This window comes from Glossina fuscipes, unplaced genomic scaffold (assembly GCF_014805625.2).
Source record: "Glossina fuscipes isolate IAEA_lab_2018 unplaced genomic scaffold, Yale_Gfus_2 61646, whole genome shotgun sequence".
In the NCBI taxonomy this organism is placed as follows: domain Eukaryota; kingdom Metazoa; phylum Arthropoda; class Insecta; order Diptera; family Glossinidae; genus Glossina; species Glossina fuscipes.
Window position 1 is genome coordinate 12540 of NW_024003855.1, and position 22687 is coordinate 35226.

General features: G+C 34.8%; 1 protein-coding gene across 11 annotated transcripts in view; it reads right to left on the reverse strand.

Moving 5' to 3' along the window:
- Positions 1 to 5376: 5376 nt before the first annotated feature.
- Positions 5377 to 22687, reverse strand: part of LOC119643792 — a 296314-nt gene continuing 279003 nt past the window's right edge. For 7 of the 11 annotated variants that reach the window (XM_038043277.1, XM_038043274.1, XM_038043272.1 and 4 more), the window contains 5 exons: positions 9788 to 10047; positions 9606 to 9728; positions 8962 to 9363; positions 8692 to 8890; positions 5377 to 5772 (listed from right to left, as the gene is read on the reverse strand). In XM_038043277.1, coding sequence (XP_037899205.1) covers positions 5695 to 5772; positions 8692 to 8890; positions 8962 to 9363; positions 9606 to 9728; positions 9788 to 10047 — 1062 coding nt within the window. In that variant the 3' untranslated portion in view covers positions 5377 to 5694. The remainder of the gene's footprint in view (positions 5773 to 8691; positions 8891 to 8961; positions 9364 to 9605; positions 9729 to 9787; positions 10048 to 22687) is intronic. The other 4 variants (XM_038043282.1, XM_038043280.1, XM_038043281.1 and 1 more) reach the window with 1 other exon arrangement.

Genomic DNA, 22687 nt, shown 5'->3' on the forward strand with positions numbered 1-22687 from the left:
GAAACTCTGCAGACTTCAACCATTACATCACCCGTTAGTGCACTGACTGCTTTTCCTACTGAATCTCCACCATACCATTGTCAAAACCATTTGCTCATTGCAGCAGCGTTCAAATGGCAAAAAATGGTACACCATTAACACCAAAGGTTACAATGTAAAGATGATCCTTTTGCATGTTATTTTTTTTGCATGTTATGTTATGTTTGAACGTTATCCTTTGAAATTTTCAGTGCTTGTAATCGACTAAATTATTGTATCTGTAAACCAAGACCTTTTCGTAATGTATCGTTTAGAGAGCAACCATTAGACGTTGTCTTACACGCAGTGATTATTACGCGCAATTTGTTGGATTTATAGAATTTGAGTCGTGAGTCTCTTCAGAAGTTTTTTTTCTATGTGGTCCAATCTTAACAACTAATTGAGAACTTCAAAATATGATATGAGAATACTAGCGATTCATTTACATCGACCGAAGCAGAGATTTAACGATTATTCTCGTAGAGCAAAAGAATTGCCTACCAATTTCATTGATATCAGAATGGTATGAATAGGATCGCAATTGTTTACGTGATGATGAATGCTAGAATATCATTCATACATACTTTAGAGTTCAAAATAGGCCGACTATTGTACAGTTTTTGTTCAAGTGTATTAAAAACAATATGTATTTCATTTTCCACTAAAACCTTCTAATTTTTATATTACGTTTTCAAACAAAATTAAAAATGTTACCACTAAAAAGATAATGTTTAGCAATTACGCCTGCGATGTCTATGATCTTTTTAAGGAAGTGATAAATATAATTTCAGATGTAAGCTACTTTAAACATATTACGGAAGGAAGGCCAGCGTTCATACTCCCATCTGGTGTCTGAGTATCATGTGAAAGTATTTTTATATGCACTTCTTACGGTTCATTTGATGGTTGCATTAGGGTGTAGCTTTGAGTTACAGCGTTGTCCGAAGTAGTAGGTGCATAATATTCATTAAAGGCTAAATTTACTTTGGACCACCATTCATCTAAGGAGAGGGGTTATCCTTCGCCTCTCCTATGCGTTAACAGACAGCGCACACTGTGCACAGAAATCGCGTAGCGGCGTGGCAAATGCGGCGGCAAACTTTTTTGCAACTACGGCCAAAGTGCTCTCTGACTCCGGAGTTCTACGGGTGTTAGAATTTGAAAGCAGCTTTGTCAATTGAGGCGGTAGTGGACTTCTATGTGGTAGATATGAGTTCGAAGCAAATGCTTGCTTGGCCCACGGTCGCTGCTCGTGCAGAGTTTTTTCGTGGCAACATACTTAATTGCAGCTATATTAGCCTGCCTACGAAGTAATTTGCTTAAGTCGTTTAGGTTACGACGCTATCCTTTAAATATTTCCGGTATGGCCTTAAATGCATCTTCACAAGCCTCACTAAATGAATAAATGCCTACGGTTTTAACCGAACTTCTTTTAAATGCGTACTTCATGAAGAAGATTGTTTTATATCATTTCTGCAGTGGGGTCGAACCCTTTGTCGTATTGAAAATGTTGGCTTCGTGTTTTTCTAGATGCAAAATACGAAAAGATGAAGTGTGTTTTGTTGTTCTTTAGTTTGTTTATATTCTACCTTAAGCAGTTTTCGAGCTTCGTAGTGCGCCCATCGCGTCGCCTTCAGGATACACCATGTGCACTTAAGTAATTCAATTACCTTATCTAGTGGGGGAATCATTTCATCCATTTAATATCTTCCAAAAAGTACATGATTAACATACACTTCATATTTCAAAGTTTTAGACGCTTTTGGTTATCGAATCGGAGAGCCATGTGCCAGTTGCAATATAGTTCGAATAGCAAGAAAGGGTGCATGATTAACCTCAAAGGTAACAAATTTGAACTGGGAGCCTTCAATTCATTTCGTTACTGGACGTCTAATACAACATAATTTCTTCAAAAGTCTGCTTTCGTTTGATCCAAAAACCTAACGGCAACATTTTTTTGTTTCCTATAATGACACAACTATATCATAATTAGTTACTAGGTTCGACTGCGAATCAGAAGCTTTGCATAATAGTAGATGGTTGCATTTATATTGACCTGCGATACGTTTTGGTAAAATGATAAAGTAATACGACTTATCCATGTACACAACGGTTAAATTTGATGATTTTGATTCTTCTTTACCTAAAATAACAGTTTTCTATTTAGTGTTATTAAGTTTTTCAGTGTATGCAGACACTAATCATGGAGCGCTCCAAATTGCATTTCGGACATTCATTACTTTTGTTGTCTAAGTTGAAGAAATCTGCTGCCGACGCCCATCAAACATGCATACAACAACTTTTAATGTTTCTGCAAATTTGAAGTGGAATGCTTCATTTTTACGATCAGGGGAATGTCGACAACAGACATTACACAGACGAATAGAGGATCAGGTAGAACCACCAGACAGAACGACGGACACGCTTAAATTAATTCAGAATTTGATGCTGGTTAATAATATATATATATGAGAAGTGTTTGAAGCTTTCTGGGTGTTGCAAACGTTTTGTCAAAACGAATATACGTATAAAAAGAAAATTTATTTCCTAAATATTACCCCCATCAACATAAAAAAGATGTAATTTATTCTTTTTTTTTAAGCGTTCAAATATAATAACATTAAGAATAAAAGAAAAGCATATATGTATATAAAATGTTTGACGCTGGCATGCTGATAATGAAAATGCAAGAGGCAATAAAACTATTTTAGTGCTTTGATGGATACTGACTATTACAAACTTATTTTTTTAATATTTTTATGACAACAAAAGTTCTAAAATTCCTCAACAGTATTCGTACGTAATTTCAAACGCACTAAAAAAACGTTTACCGCTTCGATATTGATGTAGATGTTGTGTCTCTTCATTGATTTAGAGCTTGATCAACACGATTTGCTTGTTACTTTGGTGTGACATTGAATGACATTGTTAAGTCACAAACTCCTGTGGAATCCCTCAATTTCGCTTCATATTCTCTTACACTAACAGGCCTTGTTTAAGGAGGAAACTTTTTTATGAGACGATAACGTTATCAAATCATTTGAGTATACTAACAATGCATTCGCTTCAGAAGTTTTGTTAAATTACTTTAATAATGACGCTGATCTGTCTTTACCGGTTGATGCCTCGAATACAACGGTAGGTACTATTTTACAAAAATCAGTCAACGAAGAAGCTGAACGTTTAGGTTTCTTTTCAAAAAAATTGTGACCGTGTGAAACCTTGGAGCGTGAGCTTCTGGCAATATATATAAACATTTGAAACGCATATTAGAGGGAAGACAATTTACAGGTTTACTTAAAAGCAAATATAGTGGCAGACATTCTCTCGCGAGCGTTTGAAATTAATGCTGTGAAATCTATAGATTTAAAGCTTTAAATTCTCCATCTTGAACAACAAATCAACTTACAGCTTTTATTAACCTTTTTTGAATAATTATATTTCTACTAAAATTGACTATCGCTCAAGAAATGCGATTTACAAATTTGTTTTTCGTCAATTTGATACACTTGCTTGGTAGTCACAAGATTCTCACCTCTGCACAACATCCGCAACCTAATGGCATGGTTTAGCTGTTTCATAGACAGTTAAAAGCAATCATCTTGACTAAAGACAATGATTAAGCAGTGTCCTTTAATACTTTTGGACCTGCGATCTTTCAAAGTAGAAATTTCGGCAACACCTGCTAAAATGGTATACGGGCAAAATTTTCAGTTACTAGGTGAACTTTTAGCACTTAGTAGCTCAGAAGTCATAAGCAGTCTCAAAGAGCGTTTTTAGAATGTTGGATCTGCAATTTATCATCAAAAAAATTCTGAAGTAAAACCTTCATTTTGAAGACATTAAAAGACTGCAAATTTGTATTTGTCCGTTCTACAAATAAAAAAAGTCTGGAACAACCTATGAAGTGATCGCAAAAGAAGCTACACTTTTCAGAGTAAATATTGAAAAATTCAATCAATATAAAAGTGGGTTACAAAAAATCCACATATCAACACAAAGGAAAAAAAACATGTTATATTCAATTGAACGTAGATTCTGCTGAAGGAGGACTAGTTACGGTATCGATATTTTATAGAAAAAATTATTTTATAAGTAGTCTTAGGAGTTTTGGATTTTTTTAATTTGTTATACATTTTCTTGTTAAGTCAATGTATATTATTTGAGTTAGATAATAATATTATTATTGTTAATATAAATTTAGTCAGAGAAATAAATTCTAACACTAAAGTCTTAAAGCACTAGCATCTAAGGCTTTCGGCTTTATTAAAAACCCTACCGCACTTGAGATTGGAACCCATGACCATTAAGTTGCTAGTCGAGACTCTTGCCTATTCGGCCACTCAGGCGGATTAGTTAATAATAATATCTCATTAAAGCAGTCATCCAATATTTAGAAATAAAAATCATTCTATCTTATTTTTAAAACGTGCTATACCAACTAATTACTGAAATTCGAACTAACATTCAATAAGTTTGGTGATATTGGCGCCAACGCCCAAAGCGGGCCTAAACGAGGACTGCATTTGGCACTCATCTGCATAATGTTCATCGTTATTAGGATCTTTGTCATTAGCTGTTTTCCCGTCATTACCAAACATTAACATTATCAACTTTATAAACTATCGTACTCAAAACTACGCTGTATAAATACATTGGAAATAGTGTCGCAGTCAAGAAAATAAAGGATCAACACACACTATATCTATTGAAAATTCTCAGTCTAACCGGATAGTAGAAAAGCAACACATTATAAAATAAAACTTTTATTTTCACGGATGTCGACGGAATTGTTATATATAATCATGTTTCAAATGCATTTTAAAAATATATTACATGACTTGCCGTTTACCTTCTGAGAATATTCTTTCAAAAACAAGCAATGCCATAGATAATATTACAGCATGACGTCAAGATATAGGAAAATGCTTATCTTGCTTAAACGTAGTCTCCAAAATTTCTGCTAAATAATGAGATATTTAAAAATAATATATACTTACAATCTTGACTACGCAAAAAATATTTCTTCTTCAGAGCTAATAGCCTATTACACGCATTAAGCATGTACATTGAATTCAACAATTAAACTGGTTTTTTGCAACAATTTCTGTTATCTTTTGTAGAGCGTTTGCTACGTAAACTTATTTTGCAACATTTATTCCATACGCCTTAATTTTTTTGCTCTTCATATATATATCTTTTATTCCCGATTATTCAATTTAAATTACATAAAATAATTTTTCCTTTGTTTTTACTAAATCTAAAACACAAACATTTGTTCCACTTAAAATTAAGCAATACTTGTACTTGTTTTTATAATTATTGTCAGTTTACTTAAAAATGTTCTTATTGGTATATATTTGTTATTCTATTACACGAAAATTATTGTCTCTGTCATTCTTCTTTCAACCATAATAATAGCATCAGCACTTCATTAGTACTTTGGCGTTTACGGTGATGTTATAAAGTCGAAGAGAACGGTAAAGTTATTAATTGAGTTTGTTTTGCTTAAGTACATTTGGGCTTCTACTTTTTCTTTTTTCTTTCAAATGCTGCTTATTTCTCATGCGACTTCACTGATCTGCTTATTATCGTATGATAATAACGGATGGTTCAATAAAACGTATCGTTATGCTCCAGCCGTAATCTCAGCAGTTGAATCGCAACATTTTTTTCTCATTTGAACTTTTCTAATAGATCCTTTGCCAATTTATAAGTTAAAAACGACTTCAAGTACAGTTCCAAGTTTTGCAGCTAAAAATATCAAATTGATTATATATAATAATTCATTAGAATCTTATAAGTCTAAATGTTTTAGAATGCATAATCAATTTGAAAAACTACCAAAAAACTTAATTAATTTTCTTATCCTTTCCCGCATGTCAGAAAATAAGACTGACCTTTCGTCATAACTTCTTGTATTATTTAAAATTTTCCGCAAGAATTTACGCAAAGTAGAAAACTTTAATTTTTTTTATTGTTTATAACAAAAACAACCGACGAAGTTGCGTGGCGACAACAACTTTAATAATTGAACACAAAGATCTTTGAAAAACTTACCAAAAAGATTTTGTGGTACATACCGTACAACATCACGTTTCCTCTTCAAAGACGTCAAATTTAACGTTGTTAAGAGACGTAATGAATTGTTTGCTCGGCCTTACGTAACTAAAAAAATTTTTGACCATGTCAAAAATAGAACAGTTTCAACTGTTTTTGCCTCTTTTCACCAAAGTATATATCGGGCAATGATGATTTAAAGAGACTTCATTCAACAGAACAATGTTACTTTAAAACAGAATTAAACAATTCGGTTTTCATACAATCCGACTTACAAAATATTACTGTAAGTAAATCACATGTCTCTATAAATATAACATGCCAATTTTCTGCGCTACTTTATTTGTCAACGAATTTTGCTGTTTTATTTACAGCTTCGTCTTAGCTTATATGTAGAATTAAAAAGACGTACAGTTTTGTGCATTTTAAGAAATGTTCGTTTAAGAAATGTGACTATATTTGTATCGCAGAAAATTATTTTTAGGTTCGCCTTTGGATAAGCGTTAAATGCCTGATCAGTTTCATCAGTCTTACGTCGATTCAAGTGAGTGAATAAAATTTTGAGTTGAATAATAACCTAAAAACACCACCTTATTTATATATCTTTCGATTTACTTTCTTATACAACTGCACGATATGATTGAATGGCCTTACCGAATTTACTAATTTTTTAACAATTTAATCATCTTTTAGGGACAAGAAGTATACTCAATACAAAATTTCTGTATAGTCTAATCAAATAATTATAAAAAAAAGACCAAGCGTTTTTTTAACAAACAAGATATATTTCAGTGATAAAAACTATAGCTTATAAGGATAAGTTTATGCAAAATTAACTTACAAAACCAATAATTTTTGGTTAAAGAATGAAATTTTGGTACTCATGATATTGGATGGGAGGGGCAGATTTTTTTTTACTGGTGCCGTGGGATGTGCAAGCTAATACAGGATATGCAAGCTAATATCTATCGCTGTATCTGCTTTCGTTCATAAATAACAATTACATTTTTTTGCTTTTTTTTTTTCTTTGAAGCAGAGATGATCCTAGCTTATATTGTATTCGGGAAGAATGCTCCGACCACTTTATCTAAAAGGTATATTTTTTAAAAGATCTTTATGTACTCTCCTTCTCCAGAAAAAAATGTTACAATTGGATTTATAGTGTGCATCCAATTATTATTATTTTCTTCATAAAAGGTGAAATGAAATGCTTATCTCTCTCGAACTTGTAACTTTCATTCGATTAATTCGGATTAATTCTTAAGTAACAATTGTTGAATCCAAAACTATTTTATATCGAAAACGTTGTGCGTTTGCGACTGTCTACAGTACATTTTTAGACTAGACATATGTAGCTTTAAATGTATAACCTGAGAGCTGTCCAGGAAGTTTCTGTACATATTGTTTTCGTTTCGGATTTTCATTTGCTATTTGTTTTCAATTTTGAATTTTAACGTGACTAAAATAATTTTTTTATTTCTATGTTTAATTTCTTAGTGTTTAAAACTTTAACTCACTGAATATTGCAAGTTTAAAGTTGAATTTTTTTACATTAGATTCCGTTGAAGTATCTTATCTTATTATTCACTTAAACAAAAAATTAACTTGGGATATTAAATAATCGGTGCCGAAATCATTAGGTCGATCCATAAGTAACTTCCATTTTTTTCGATTTTTTTATATTGTTTGCGTTAAACAACAAAATTATATTTAACAGGTGATTGTGAAATATTCAACCCTTTTGCTATACCTTTTGTTGATTGTAGTGGATTTTGCTCCAATTTCGCCTTTAAACAATTGTCTTCAAAATTGGAAGGACGTCCCGTCTTCGGAATGGTGTCACACAAATCAATTTCTAACTGCCCGATCATTTATCAGTCCTTCATCGTATACGCTGCATATTTTTTAGCTGTAGCCTTGGCCCTATCATCTTGTTTAAATTCGTAAAACATTACATGTCGAATATGCCCTTTTTGACTCTCCATTTCAGAGGTTAAGCAAGACAGTTGAACGTAACATTCAGCACATAAAATAACAAAAAAAGACTAGCTGAATCCTCATAGTGAAAACAAAAACTCATTTGTTCCGGGGACTTATAGAGGGTAAAGTCGAACAATAGATTCCTCCTGTCTGCATCGGAAGTTAGTTATGATTCGGTACATAATATAATATAAAAAGTTTTGCTCTCCACTTTATTGAATGTGCCCTTCAATAACGAGCAATGAATATTGTATGGATCTGGAGCTATTTTAGATTGTTATGGAAAATGGAAAGTAGTACTGTAATGGAGAATTTTAATGCAGGTCTTCCGAAAAATTGCAGTCGCTTGCTGATCCCTAATGTTCAACCTCTGCGCGTCTTAAGCATTGAAATCTCTCGAGACAAAATTAAATCCCACTTCGCTTTTAAAACGCAACCTGTCAAATTTTCATGCACAATACATTATTGTTGAGTAGCGACAATAACGTCAAATAAAACAAAAAGTTGTTGAGGAAGATTGTTTGTAACAAATTGAAATATCTATTTAAGGAGCACTATTGAAATAACAAATGCGTATCTATGTATTTCATGGAAAAATATATAAAATAATTTATTATGGACAGAATGACTTACGTGGTGCCATTTAGTACAGCTGCTTAGTTTAGTTTCTTGACTATCAGAAAAAGAGTTGGTGTTGACATGATCTACCTGCAACAAATTATTTGGATATTCAATCCAGTTTATTAGCTTCAAAGCTGCGGTCGGTTCATTTAACTTTAAGGATTTTCTCATTCTCTTTGACAGTTTGCTAGTAGCTTCATCGATCTGAAACCTGTTATGTATACAACCAAATATGAATAAACAAATTTAAATGAGCAAGTTTATTATGCATTCATTGTTTACTTTCGTCCTTTGGCTATGTCACGCAATTCATTCGCTCTAGCGTATATCTCTTTTACTCGACGCCGTTGAGTTGATTCTTTAGCTCTTTCAGCCCATATTAATTGTTTAAGCTTTTGAAAGCTGCCGACAAAAGATGCAAGATCTTTGGAAGTGGAAGCATTCAAAGATCTGATAGTTTCAATGCCAGTTACACCGCCTCCTCCATGACGAAACTGTTGTGTAGGACGTCTAACTATATTTTGCGATTTGGTGTCGGCATTGTTAATGTCAATTGGGGTTGTTGGAGATGAGCGAACCATAACGCGTGGGCGATCATAATAATCAACGTGGCTCGAAAATATCGGTTCGCGGCCTGCAACTCGACCAAACATAGGTATGCCAACACTTTGGAATATTTTGTCACTATAAAATAAGATTTAAAGAGAAAATCTTGTTGAATTGAGGAAAAATGAAAGGCAAATACATAGAAAAACTTTACTTAAACCTGATCATCTACGAGTCGTTCTCCTAATAATTATTGCGTAGCCATCCGAACGCTTTCGATGACATGATCAAAGAATCAACCAACTCAAAACAGCAGAATGTTTGTCTTTGATCTCTTACAATATCATTTGGTTTAAAGTGAATGGTAATTTTAAACATACCTTTCTATGGTGTGAGGTGATGCATAATGAAACTTATGAGGCTTGCTGTTATATGCGAAGGGATCATGAAATGTCGGAATTTCGTTTGTTATCTCAGAAGCACGAACACGGCGACGTGAGAGGCTGATGGGTACAGTAAATTTATTATTGTGAACATGACAAATTAAATATAACACATATACTTCCACATCGCTTTAAGTTTTTCACATGAAGGTGTAATGCTCTGCAGAGGATTAGGGTAACTATTTATATCCTCATTACTTTGAAGCTTCGTAGGTATGTAACTCGTTGGAAAAGGAGTTCCTATTGAATAATAACGAAAATCGCCATCGCGCTGCACGTTGCCGACCGCGGGTATCATACGAATTACGCTGCCGGAGCTTATGTTAATTGTGTCCAAAAATAAAGTAACCAAACAGAAATAGATCTTAAAAAAGTTCACCTGAAATACAGTTCAAAACAGATTTATTTGTAACCATGATTGCTGAAATATTTGGTACATAAGTTTACACAAAAAAGTTGTAGCGTCCGTGTACAATTGCAGTGTAGGGGTTCCGTCGGTCTGCTTTGACCACTACTCTATCACAATAAAGTAAGTAAGACCGTAATAACGGCCTGCTGTTAGGCAAAATCGCATTTGCAAAAATAACGGCTTGCCGTTATACCAAGAAAAAAAAGGGAAAGAAGAAAAAAGAAAAATCTTTAGTCATAATGGTCTCTCTTGCTAAATCACACTATTATGCAAGAGAGAACCGTGAAAAGGGTCCGTCTGTGTATTTTGAGCATATTAGTTTTTGTTTGTTTGTGAAGTTCTGAACAGATTTCGCGTAGTACTTTGTCATGTTAAGATCTCGATCAACGATACTTAAGAGAAAAGAAGAGAAAAAATTAAACACGGCCAAAACAAAGGGAAAAGGACAGCTCTGGTGTTGATACTTTGTGCGGTGAGTTGAGAAGTAGAGTTTTGAGTGGTAGTGCTATTAAGAACGGAGTGTGTTGGTTAAGGGAAAAAAGCAAAGCGGGTCGATTTCGGAAACGGTTTTTTTTTGAACGTCTTGAACGGAATGCATGCAAAAGAAAAAAAAAGAAATAAATAAAATAGGTACTTATATTTATGTAAAGAACAGAAAGATGGAAGTTTTGTAGAAAGAGTTCGGAATTGGAAAACAATATTCGTGAAGAAGAGAATTGTTAATATTCAAATATTAGAAAAGAACAAAAAAATTATCATAAAAAGATATTAATATGAATATATGTGCCAAAATTGGCAACGACTGCTGGATCATAGACTTAAGTGAGACCGAACAATCTTTATGTGGCAACATTGTGTATAAAAAATTCCATTAAATTTAATAAACTTGTTAAATAAATACTAGTTAAATGAAATAAATAATAGATTTCATCTGCTTTCAAATGAGAAATTTAATTAATTACGGCTAAAATTGCTCAGATTTTAACATTACAACTACAACTACTTTATTGGTAATATGAATATAAAATAAACTGATTCGATTGAAATAAGTTTTGTTTAAATTCTCCCGTATTCATTATTAATATTCGTACGTGAGTGTTAGACAAATTCTGCTAATTCTTCCAAACATTTTCTTAAAAACCACCGCAGACATTATATCTATACACGTTAATATCTTAATGCCATTATGTCAAAAATATATAGAAGAAGTTTCTTGCCAGTATAGCGATACGAAATCGGAATACCATTAAGGATATTGTTATGACGCCCACAAACAAGTAAACGCATGAACGAGGAGCGGAAATATCAGCAGCTTTGGTGAGAAAATATAAAGGAAGATAGCGAGAGGAACTTACGCTTATTACCAATGGTATCGAAAATTAAGCTTTACTGCAACGTCAACGTATGCATTATTATTAAAATCTAAGGTAAAACAAAATGCAAAAGAAATAGTACACATTTGATATAAAGAATATCCGCACTATTTAAGAGATTTCGAAAATAAGTTCAAAGTTTTTTCTTTTATTACCAAATATAGTTTTAGCTATTTACGAGAAATTAAAAAAATGTTTAAGTAGGTAACATCGAAAATTCATGTGAAATCAATTTAAATTTATGAGAAAAAAAAAAAAAAAATATATTATATACATTAAAGAACAAAAAAAAAAAAGAATTATGGCTGGCTAAGCGGTATATACAACCGCTGAAGAGTATGGATAAGGGGAGTGGGGGTAAGAGGACAGGGAATGTGCACTGACGGACTAGGAAGGCACCAACAAACAGCACAGACAACAGACCTCATAGACGAACTTAACTGGTGGGCCCAGCCACACCGTGTGAGCTCCTTAAGGGTTTCGTTAGAACCTTATTTATTTTATCTTATTTTAATTTTTTTTGTTAGGCGACACGGCTCTACCGCAAAGGAGCTACGCCGTTGACCAAATATTAATTGTGCCATAGCCGGTTTTCTATTTCAGTCCAAATTTTTTAATGTGTATTATAATCAAACTTACTTGAACATTAAAAATTTTGGTAAATATTTTTATTAGAATAAATGACGACAGGCCGTTAATAATTTTGTGTTTGAGTTCATTAAATTTCTACGTCATAGAGGTTTTTAAGGTGTCAAGATGCATTGATTTATCAGTTCGTAAAAATAAGATTTTATAATTCGAACTAGCTCTTCTTAAATTTAACAATACATAATTGCATAATCTCTTATTAACGAGAGTTTAAACCTGTTTCTGAAGTGCATGACAGTCTCCATAAATGAGGCTTGCCATCAAAAAACTTATTAAGACCTATCTATGTACGTGTCTTACGCAAAAGAAGTTTTTTCTGTATCGCTAAAATCTTATTTTAAACGATAATAGAAAAGCGTTTTTATGATAACTATGAACATTGCTGGCTCTTGAGAGAATTCTGATTTGCTGTGCCTGATGTTGATGCAATGTGCTTGCGCTTGCATTTAGCTTGTGTTCCCTGAAAATCGCGATGCTTCAAATGCAAAACGCAACAAATTACTCATTTGCAATAAAATATCTTTGAAAGTAAAAAAGCGGATGGTCATTCGTAAAAATATTAGGAAATAACGATAGATTTTAAATTAATTTGAGAAAATGGTGAGTTTATGACATTTAATTTAAACAAAAATTCTACGGTTAAATAATGTATTAGATGGTTCTATTAATTTTGATCACGGACTTCCAGATGTATATAATGGTTAAATTCGATGATTTTGAGTTTTCTCTACATATAATAACTGTTTTTCTATTTAGTATTGTTGATTTATTCAGCATATACCAACGGTAATCACAAAGTGCTCAAAAATGCTCTTTCCACCTTCAATACTTTTTTTGTCTAACTTAAAGAAAGCTGCGTCTGAAGTCCACCAAACATGTTCAGAAAGATATGGTTATGCTATTCGACCATATTCCAATTGACGGATTTGATTTCAACGTTTCAAAAATAGTGGTAAAGAACGGTCTGGAGGAGTAAAAAAGTTCAAGGATAATGAATCGCAAGATTTATCGGCCGAAAACGTAGTTCTCGAAGAGCTCCCGAGGAGCTTTCGAACAGCTTAATAGGTGATGAATCAACTGTTTCTAGACGTTTATATGCAATGAGAAAGTACAAAAGGAGGGAAAATAGATATCTCACAAATTGACTGAAAATGTTATTTCGAACCATTTCAACATGGCAGTTTCATTGTTTGCCAGGAAAAAATAAGAAGTGTTTTTAGTGGCGTGTTGTGGCTACGGTGAAAAATCGATCCACTACAAGAATCCCAAGCGCAACAAGTTCTACAAGCGGAATTTTCGCGGCCATAATGTTTTGCTGTGCAAAGGTAGATTCAACAAGACGAAGTACATTACCGACATCAATTGCACAAATTGAACGATGTTGTAAAAAAGCCAGCAATAGTGAAGAAAATGGCTACGGTACGAATTGACTGAAAATGTCATACTGGCCGCTGGTTGCAAAAGTTGTCAAAAAAACATTGTTGTAACGCAAATAAGAAGTTTTGGCACACCTAGCGTAGTCACTAGACTAGCATCGCTGCTAAACCATTATAAGTTCGTTCGTCACGATATCGCCATTTTGCCAGAAATATGGTGAACAGTTATAAAAAATGATGGAAAATATTTTGAAGAATATATATTGCACCTATTTTTCTCAATAAATGCTCTATTCCAGTAAAAAAAATCATGAATACTAACGGAACGTCCTATCGAAACGAAAAACTTTAAGCAAACCAGACATAATAAATTATAATAAATATGGGTTCATATACAAAGACTGAGTATACTGAATGGAATCGAATTTGAACATTAGTGAACCTGAATTTCCGTAATGTTGTATGTAGAGGTATATTCAAGTTTTAAGTCATATTTTAAAGACAATAAATTCATTTATTTGTCCTGTCAGTCCTCGAAAGTGTAAAGCAGTTATCTACAGAAAGCTTAGGGCCAGCTTGCGGTGCCACTTGAAAAGTAGTGTACGAGGCAAATGTATGTGCTATAGCTAAGCTAGCTACTTCGTGAGATGTAGTAGCGGCCCTATAAGTTGCTCAAGAATACTCCTAGGGCGGTTGCATTAAAGAATTTACGCTTGCTTGCCCCTTTCCTCATGGCAGAAAGACGAAGCCCACCATAGGCTTGCCCCTGGGCCTATTCTGCACTCACTTCGCCTACTGGTCTCTTTTTGCCCGGTAAATAGGTTTTTAAAGGGCTCAGAAGTGGCGTCCGAAGACTCTTCTAATCTACTTTTCCTTCAAAGTTGAAGTCAGTTTTATTTTAATCCATTTTGGCTTTGTTTCACATTACAATAACATTTATTTAAGTAGTATGTTAGACATATATCGTTAACGTTAATTTCCTATTTGTATTTCTTTTATTTTAACGACAAAAGAAATATTAATATAAAAAGTAAGTAAAGAAGTTACATTCAGCAGGGCCGAATCTCGCATACTCACCACTACGTTTTTCGCATTCTACTCTTCAAGTTCTTTTATTTGATACCCATATCTCTAGGATTGTTAAAAAAAAGTAATCGCAGTGTCTACCAGATTTATTTTAAAATTAATTTTTAGGCAGATAATACACATTTATTTAAGGAGCGACTTAAACATTCGGTCTGGGTTTGTCTTATGATAAATGTTTATTTATTTATTTATTCAACTTATACAAGAAACTCATCTAACACAATATGGCAGTCGAATTCAATTGACTCTTAAAGTAAATTTTAAAATATTAAAACTTAGTATAAGTACAATAAAACAAATAAGAAAGAAAAAAAAAAAGAAAAAAAGCATGTACACAACTAGCATAGAGCCACACCCACAACCGATACAGGACCAAATTGCAAGTGAACCCCTAAGCCATCGTAAACATGCATAAGCATGGCTACCGATAATAGTTAACAACAATTAACTTTCGACTCATTATAACTTTTTAAGGTTAAAAGTTAGTTCAAGTACGACATAGGTAAATCGCGCGTATTAAGCAATTTTGTTTTAATGGACTTTAAAGAGTCCGTTAATGAGAATAAGTGATAGACGTCATTTAGGTTCTTGTGAACAACTCTGAGCGGGTTAAACAGTTCGTAATTATATTTGCATTGACTAAGCTTTATCAAGACAAAGTGCCTAGAGAAGCGGTTAGGGACATTAAAACCTATCTCACGAATTAATGCTGGCGAGTCAGTTGTACCATTTATTAATTTCATTACGAAGGAAACCCCAAGAACAAATCTACGTTTCTCGAGAGACGGTAGGGACAGCAGAAGCAACCTATTTTCATAGGGTGGAAGAGGGGCAATCGGGTCCCAACCCAAATTCCTAAGGGCAAACAGCAAGAATTGCTTTTGAACAGATTCAATTGAATCTTCGTAGCACCTATATGAAGAAGACTGAGGCATACTCGAGTATGGGTCTAATCAAACACATGTACAACCTTTTCGTAATGTAAGGATCATCAAGCTCTTTGGACCACGTCTTTATAAACCCAACCGCTGTCCTAGCTTTGCTTAACGAGAGCTCAATAGGCAAATAGAACGTCCAAATCTGTGAACGAATCGACGTCTTCCAACTTGTGCGAATCAATGAAATAGTGAGTAATGAACGACTTCCTTCTTCAGAAAGAAAGCTTCTTACATTTATTTAGATTTATTTTCAGAAATTCAAAGAGCACCATGCAACCAAATTATTCAAATCACTTTGAAGATGATGTGATTGCGATTCTACGGAAAAGGAAGATAACAGTTTCACATCATCAGCATACATCAGGATCTCGCTGAATTTAATCACGGAGTGCAGATCATTGATGTATAAATTAAACAAAATGGGTCCTAAGTGGCTATCTTGAGGTACGCCAGACGTCACGGGGAATTCATCTGAGGTTATGAGGTTAACCAAAACCCTGAATTATCTACCATTCATATAAGAGCTTAACCACTCCACTAAGAAGAAAGGTAAGCCAGAGGCTTGGAGTTTAAAGATTAGTAGTCTATGGTTAACCAAATGAAGCGCTTTGCTAAAGTCAGTGTATATGACATCAGTGCGAGAGCCACTAGAAAAAGCCTTGAAAACATGAGAAGTAAACTCAAACAGGTTGGCAATGCCTCTGTAGTTCTCTACAAGTTGCCTACTATCACTTTTGTGAATAGGAATAAGGAAACAAGACTTCCAACACAAAAGGAAAACACCTAAATTCAAGGACTTGTTAAAAATCTTTGAGATAACACCACATACCTCGCTAGCACAAGGTATAAGTACACATGAGGGGATTCCATCAGACCCAGGCGAGCAATTATATTTTAGAGAGCTTAATCCTTCAAAAACGTCATTTTCAGATACAACAAAGTTAGGAATTGAAATCAAATTAGAAATCGGATATGGCTTGCTGATAAATCAAAATTGGCAGTTGAAAAGTTCTGTCGGAAGTATTCCGCAAAGAGATTTGAGGTTTCAAAATCATCCGAGGACTCGGACCCATTAAAAGACACATGCGAGGGATTTATGGAGATTTTTCTTTTAGAAATAACGAACTTGAAAGAAATATTTTTCCTTTACGCTTTGATTCATTTGATTTTTGCAAACAAAAATTTTGAGCTCTGATATAAATCTCTCTTTTTTTTTTGTTTTCTCTCTTTTTTCTCTGTTATTTTTTCGCTGTTTGGAGTTTGTGTTGCTATTGATCTCTCGTTACAGTGTCAACGTAACAGAGAAGTTTTGCACAAATTTGGTTGATAAATTTTTATGTTAGGGATTTGTTTTTAGTGATTTTTGTGTCCGTTCTTCATAATCCACAATTGTCTTTTTGACTGGACATGGAGTGTTTATATACACCTTGTCGGGCGAAAACGGGCCCGGAATCTGATAGATTCGTTTCTTGTTGGCTCTGCGAGCGCTTTGGTCATGCAAAGTGTACCGGTATTCTCGGCCGTGATGCTGACGCAGTCGCTGACCCGTCTGAAGGCTTAAGATGGTCATGTCCTGACTGTAGGCAGCGGGACATTGATTTTTATAAACTTTTCACGGAGACCCGTTATGGTTTCTCGGCATTGAGTTGAAATCTCAGTTCCTTGTGGGAAAAGTTTGAGCTCATTAAGTCTAGGTTTAATGAGTGTCGTTTTATTGGATACTCATTTTCTACTCGTAGCGTAGCGTGTGGGACGTCACCTCTGGCTTTCTCCAAATCTGATTCGTTGGTACAAGTTACCGATCCCTCTAACTCTAAAATGAACAGTAATGTTTCCGATATTGCTGAGTCGGTTGGTAGCAAAACAGTTACAAACAAGCCGGCAAGTCCTTCTCTTTTAAGCTACGCTGAAGGGCAAGGGTATCTCCGCCCAGAGCCGCCACTCACTATAATCAAACGCCATCGCCTAAAAGTAATGAAGAGAAAAATAAATCATCCTCTCCTCCTGGCTGTTCGCGTGTGAATGTTGCTCAGCAGACTGGGCAAGTCTCACAAGCTGCAGGTACAAGGGCGATAACCCCATCTATATTCTCCCCAACTCGGAACTCTCCTACCGTGAACCCCCCTCCTGTTCCAAATAATGACATTTGCTTGACGGCAGTTCCTCCAAGAAAAGCAATATTTGTGTCAAGACTGGCACCTGAAACTTCGGTGGATAACATAAAAAGTTATCTGGCGACGAAAGTCCCATCAATCAACTTAAAGCGCGTTAGCGTCTTCAAAATGGCTCCTTCTCAAGTTAGGGCAATCTCCTCTTTTAAAATATTAGTTCCGACTGAAAACAGTGATATGTTGTTAAACAAATCACTGTGGCCAGTAGGATCCTTAATTAAGGAATTTATCCCTCGTGATCGTCCCCGTAATACCAAGGCAATAGTCTTGTCGCCTTCAAAAAACTAATTGTTTCTTCAGGCCCACTATCTCTCATTTATCAAAATGTTAGGGGCCTAAATTCGAAAATTCGTTCTACTTTTCTAAATTCAGTGAGCACGGAATTTTTCTGTTTGGCCTTTACTGAAACTTGGCTAACACCCGATCTTCATTCGTCGGAACTTTTTCATAATTCTTTCCAAGTCTTTAGAAATGATCGAGTGAATCGCATTGGTGGTGGTGTATTAATTGCCATATCTGCGTCAGTCCCGTCCAATTTAATTGAATTTCCCACTTCTCCTACCGTTGAATTTATCGCTATTCGTGCGAATATGCCTGATAAACATCTTTTTATAACCTGCTCCTATACTCCCCCAAATTCCGCTTTCACCATTTACAGGAAACATGCTTCCCTCATTTGTGAAGTGGCCAAGCGGTCTAGACCCACCGATTTGGTCGTTGCATTGGGTGACTCAATTTGCCTCAAGTCACTTGGTGTAACACTGATAATTCTGGCTGTTTGGTTCCTACTTCAAGGTCTAATAGGGCTGTTGTGTTCTTTAGTGAATTGTTTGATCATAATTTGAGTCAATATAATCGTAACCCTAATTGTAAAGGTAAACTGATTGATCTCTGCTTTGCCAATTTTCCCGAGATTTACGTAAATCGTTGTCTATCTTTTAGTTTACCTGAGGATCCTTATCATCCATCAATATGCATTTCCTTTCATCATATGAATGATGGTTTGTTGAAATGGTTTGTTGTTAATGTGCCAAATCAAACTTTTTTAAATAATTATTCTGTTTTTCATAAAATCAATATTGTATTACTAAAACATCGTCTTTCACATTTGACGCTTGATTTCTCAACCGGTAGTATTGAAAGCTTATTGTCATCGCTTTACATTAAATCTTGCTATTGCTGCATCTGTTCCTATCAAGCAATGTCGACCTCGAAGCAGGTGTCCTCCGTGGTTTAATAAGACAATTAAATATCACAAGAATAGAAAAAACTTGCTATTCAAAAAATATTCGAAAAGTGGCTCTGCGCTCGACTATGTCGCTTACTCGGTTGCGAGGCATAGATTTAACTCCCTCAACCATCATTATTACTGCAGATACCTTCAGTCCATTAAATCCTGTCTGTTTGCTAATCCTAAATTCTTCTTTAAATTTGTTAACTCTAAAAGAAAAATTTCCACATATCCCTCTCATGTTTCTTTTAATGGCTCTGATTCCTCGGATGATTTTGAAATCTCAAATCTATTTGCTGAGTATTTCCGACGAAACTTTTCGATTGCTAATTTCGATTTATCAGCAAACTACCCATATCCTATAACTAACTCTGTTTCAATTCCTAACTTGGTTATTTCGGAAGATGACGTTTTTTAAGGGTTGAGTTCTCTAAAATACAGTTGTTCGCCAGGACCTGATGGAACTGCTTCATGTGTACTTAAATCTTGCGCTGTCGAGTTATGTGGTGTGATCTCAAAGATTTTTAACATGTCCTTGTATTTAGGTGTTTTCCCTTCGTGTTGGAAGAGTAGTTTCCTTACTCCTATCCACAAGAATGGAAGTAGATAATTTGTTGAGAACTACAGAGGCATAGCCAAGTTGAGTGTCTTGCCCAAGTTGTTCGAGCGTATTGTGACTCACCATTTGGTCTTTGCCATTCATTCGTATATTTCTCCGCACCAGCGCGGTTTTCGGAAAGGGCGATTTACGGTCACCAATTTGCTAGAGTTTACTTGCCATGTTTTCAAGGCTTTTTCTAGTGGCTCTCGCACAGATATTATTTACACTGATTTAAGCAAAGGATTTGATATGGTTAACCATAGACTACTTATATTTAAACTCCAAGCCTCTGGTTTCCCACCCTACTTAGTGAAATGGATAAGCTCTTATCTGCACAATATATCCTTCAGGGTTTTATTTAACTTCATCACCTCGGATGAATTCTCCGTTATGTCTGGCGTACCTCAAGTAAGTCAATTAGGTCCCATTTTATTTAGTTTATACATTAACGATCTCCCATCGGTGGTTAATTCCAGCCACATCTTAATGTATGCTGATGATGTGAAACTGTTTTCTTCCTTCTTTGTTGAATCGCAATCACATCATCTTCAAGGTGATTTGGATAATTTTGTTGCATGGTGCTCTTTGAATCTTCTGAAACTAAATCTGAGTAAATGTAAGAAGCTTTCATTCTCAAGATTTCATAGATTCGCATAAGTTGCAGGACGTCGATTCGATCACAGATTTAGGCGTTCTATTTGACCATAGGTTACGTTTTAACTTGCATATTGAGCTCTCGATTAGCAAAGCTAGGTCCTCGCTTGGTTTTATAAAAAGGTGGTCCAAAGAGCTTGATGATCCCTACATTACGAAGAGTCTGTACATGTGTTTGGTTAGACCCATACTCGAGTATGCCTCAATTGTGTGGTCTCCTTCATATAGGTGCTACGTAGATTCAATTGAATCTGTTCAAAAGCAATTCTTGCTGTTTGCCCTTAGAAATTTGGGTTGGGATCCGATTGCCTCTCTTCCTCCGTATGAAAATAGGTTGCTTCTGCTGTCCCTACCGTCTCTCGAGGAACGTACATTTGTTCTTGGCGTTTCCTTTTTAATTAAAGTAATAAATGGTGCCATTGACTCGCCTTCATTACTTGGTGAAATAAGCTTTAATGTCTCTTACCGCTTCTCTAGGCACTTTATCTTGGTAAAGTCAATGTAAATTTAATTATGAGCTGTTCAATCTGCTCAGAGCCGTTTGCAAGAACCTAAATGACGTCTACCACTTATTCTCGTTATCGGACTCTTTAAAGTCCATTAAAGCAACATTGCTTAATACGCGCGATTTACCTATGTCGTATTTAAATTAGCTTTTACTAAAAAATCGTTACGTTTCGAAAATGAATTATTGACAATTTATTATCGGTTGCCAGCCTTATGCATGTTTGCGATGGCTTAGGGGTTCATTTGCAATTTGGTCCTGTACCGGTTGTAAGTGTGTCCCTATGCTGACAGTGTACATGCTTTTTTTTCTTTTTTTTTTTTTGTTCTTATTTGTTTTATTATACTTATACTAAATTTTATTATTAATTAATATAAGTTTTGCATTAAGAGCCAATTGAACTCGACTGTTATTTGTTTAGTTGAGTTTCTAGTATAAGTAGAATAAATAAATAAATAAATAAGTAAATAAAAAAGTATTTGGAATTAGCAAACAAGGAGGATTTAACAAACTGAAAGTATCTGCAATAGTATTGGCGGTTGAGCGGATTAAATTTATGCTTTGCCAATGAGTAAGCGAAATAGTCGAAAGAAGAATTACTTTTCGAAAATTTTTTGAAAAGCTTGTTTTTCCTGTTCTTGTAATATTTAATTGTTTTATTAAACCACGGGGGACACTTGTTTCGAGGACGGGACTGTTTGATCGGAAAGGATGCAGAAATAGCTTGTTTTGATATATTATAGAATGACGACAGTAAGCTGTCAATACTTCCCATTGAGAAATCAAGCACAATATGGGAAAGATGTGATTTTAGCATCAAAACATTGATTTTATAGAAATCATAAAATTTATATGAAAAATTTGAATTTGGAACATTATGGAAGTTCATCGAACCAACATGCTTGTAATGAAAGGAAATGCCCAATGCTGGAAGCTATGGATCCTCAGGTAAACTAAACGGAAGACAACCATTAACGCAAACTTAGGAAAATAAGCAAAGCAAAGATCAAGCAACCTACCATTGCAATTAGGTGTACCATTGTATGGAACTAAATTATAATCAAATAAATCATTAAAGAACACAACGGCTCTACCAGATGTTGAGGTAGGAATCAAACAGCCAGAACTATCACTGTAGCGCCAAGTGACTTGAGGCAAATTGAAGTCACCTAACGCAATGACTATATCGGTAGGTTTAGATTGCTTGGCCATTTCACAAGTGAGAGCGGCCTCTTTCTTGTAAATGAAGATATCAGAATTTGGGGGAATATAGGAGCAGGTTATAAATAGCTGTTTATTAGGCATTTTCGCACGAATGGCGATAAATTCAACGTCAGGAGAAGCGGGAAATTCTATTGAATTGGACACGACTGACGCAGATATGGCAATTAATACACCACCACCAATACGATTCACTCGATCATTTCTAAAGACTTAGAAAGAATTGTAAAAAAGTTCCGACGAATGAAGATCGGGTTTTAGCCACGTTTCAGTGAAGGCAAAAGAGAAAAACTCGGTACTCACTGAATTTAGAAATGTCGAACGAATTTTTGATTTAGGCCCTTATATTTTGATAAATGAGAGAAAATGAGCCTGAAGAAATGTTTAGTTGTTTGAAGTGGAAAGAGCTACTGCATTAGGATTGCGGGGTCGTTCCAGAGGGATAAATTCCTTAATTAAGGATCCAACCGGCTACAATGGTTTATTTAACATCAAATCCATATTTGCAGGGATCTAAAATTTTAAAAGATGAGATAGCTCTAGATTGAGAAGTAGCCAATTTGAATATACTAACGCGCTTTAAATTGACAGAAGGGGCTTTCGCTGCCAGATAACTTTTTATGTTATCAACAGATGTATCAGGTGCCAATCTTGACACAAATATTGCCTTTCTGGGAGGAACTGCCTTCAAGCATATGTCATCTGTACTGGGAGCAGCAAGAAAAGTAGAATTTAATCACTTGCAACTTTGTGTAGGTATGGCGGATGTTCTCCATTTTTGCCCGTAAGTAGTAGAACGCTTCGTA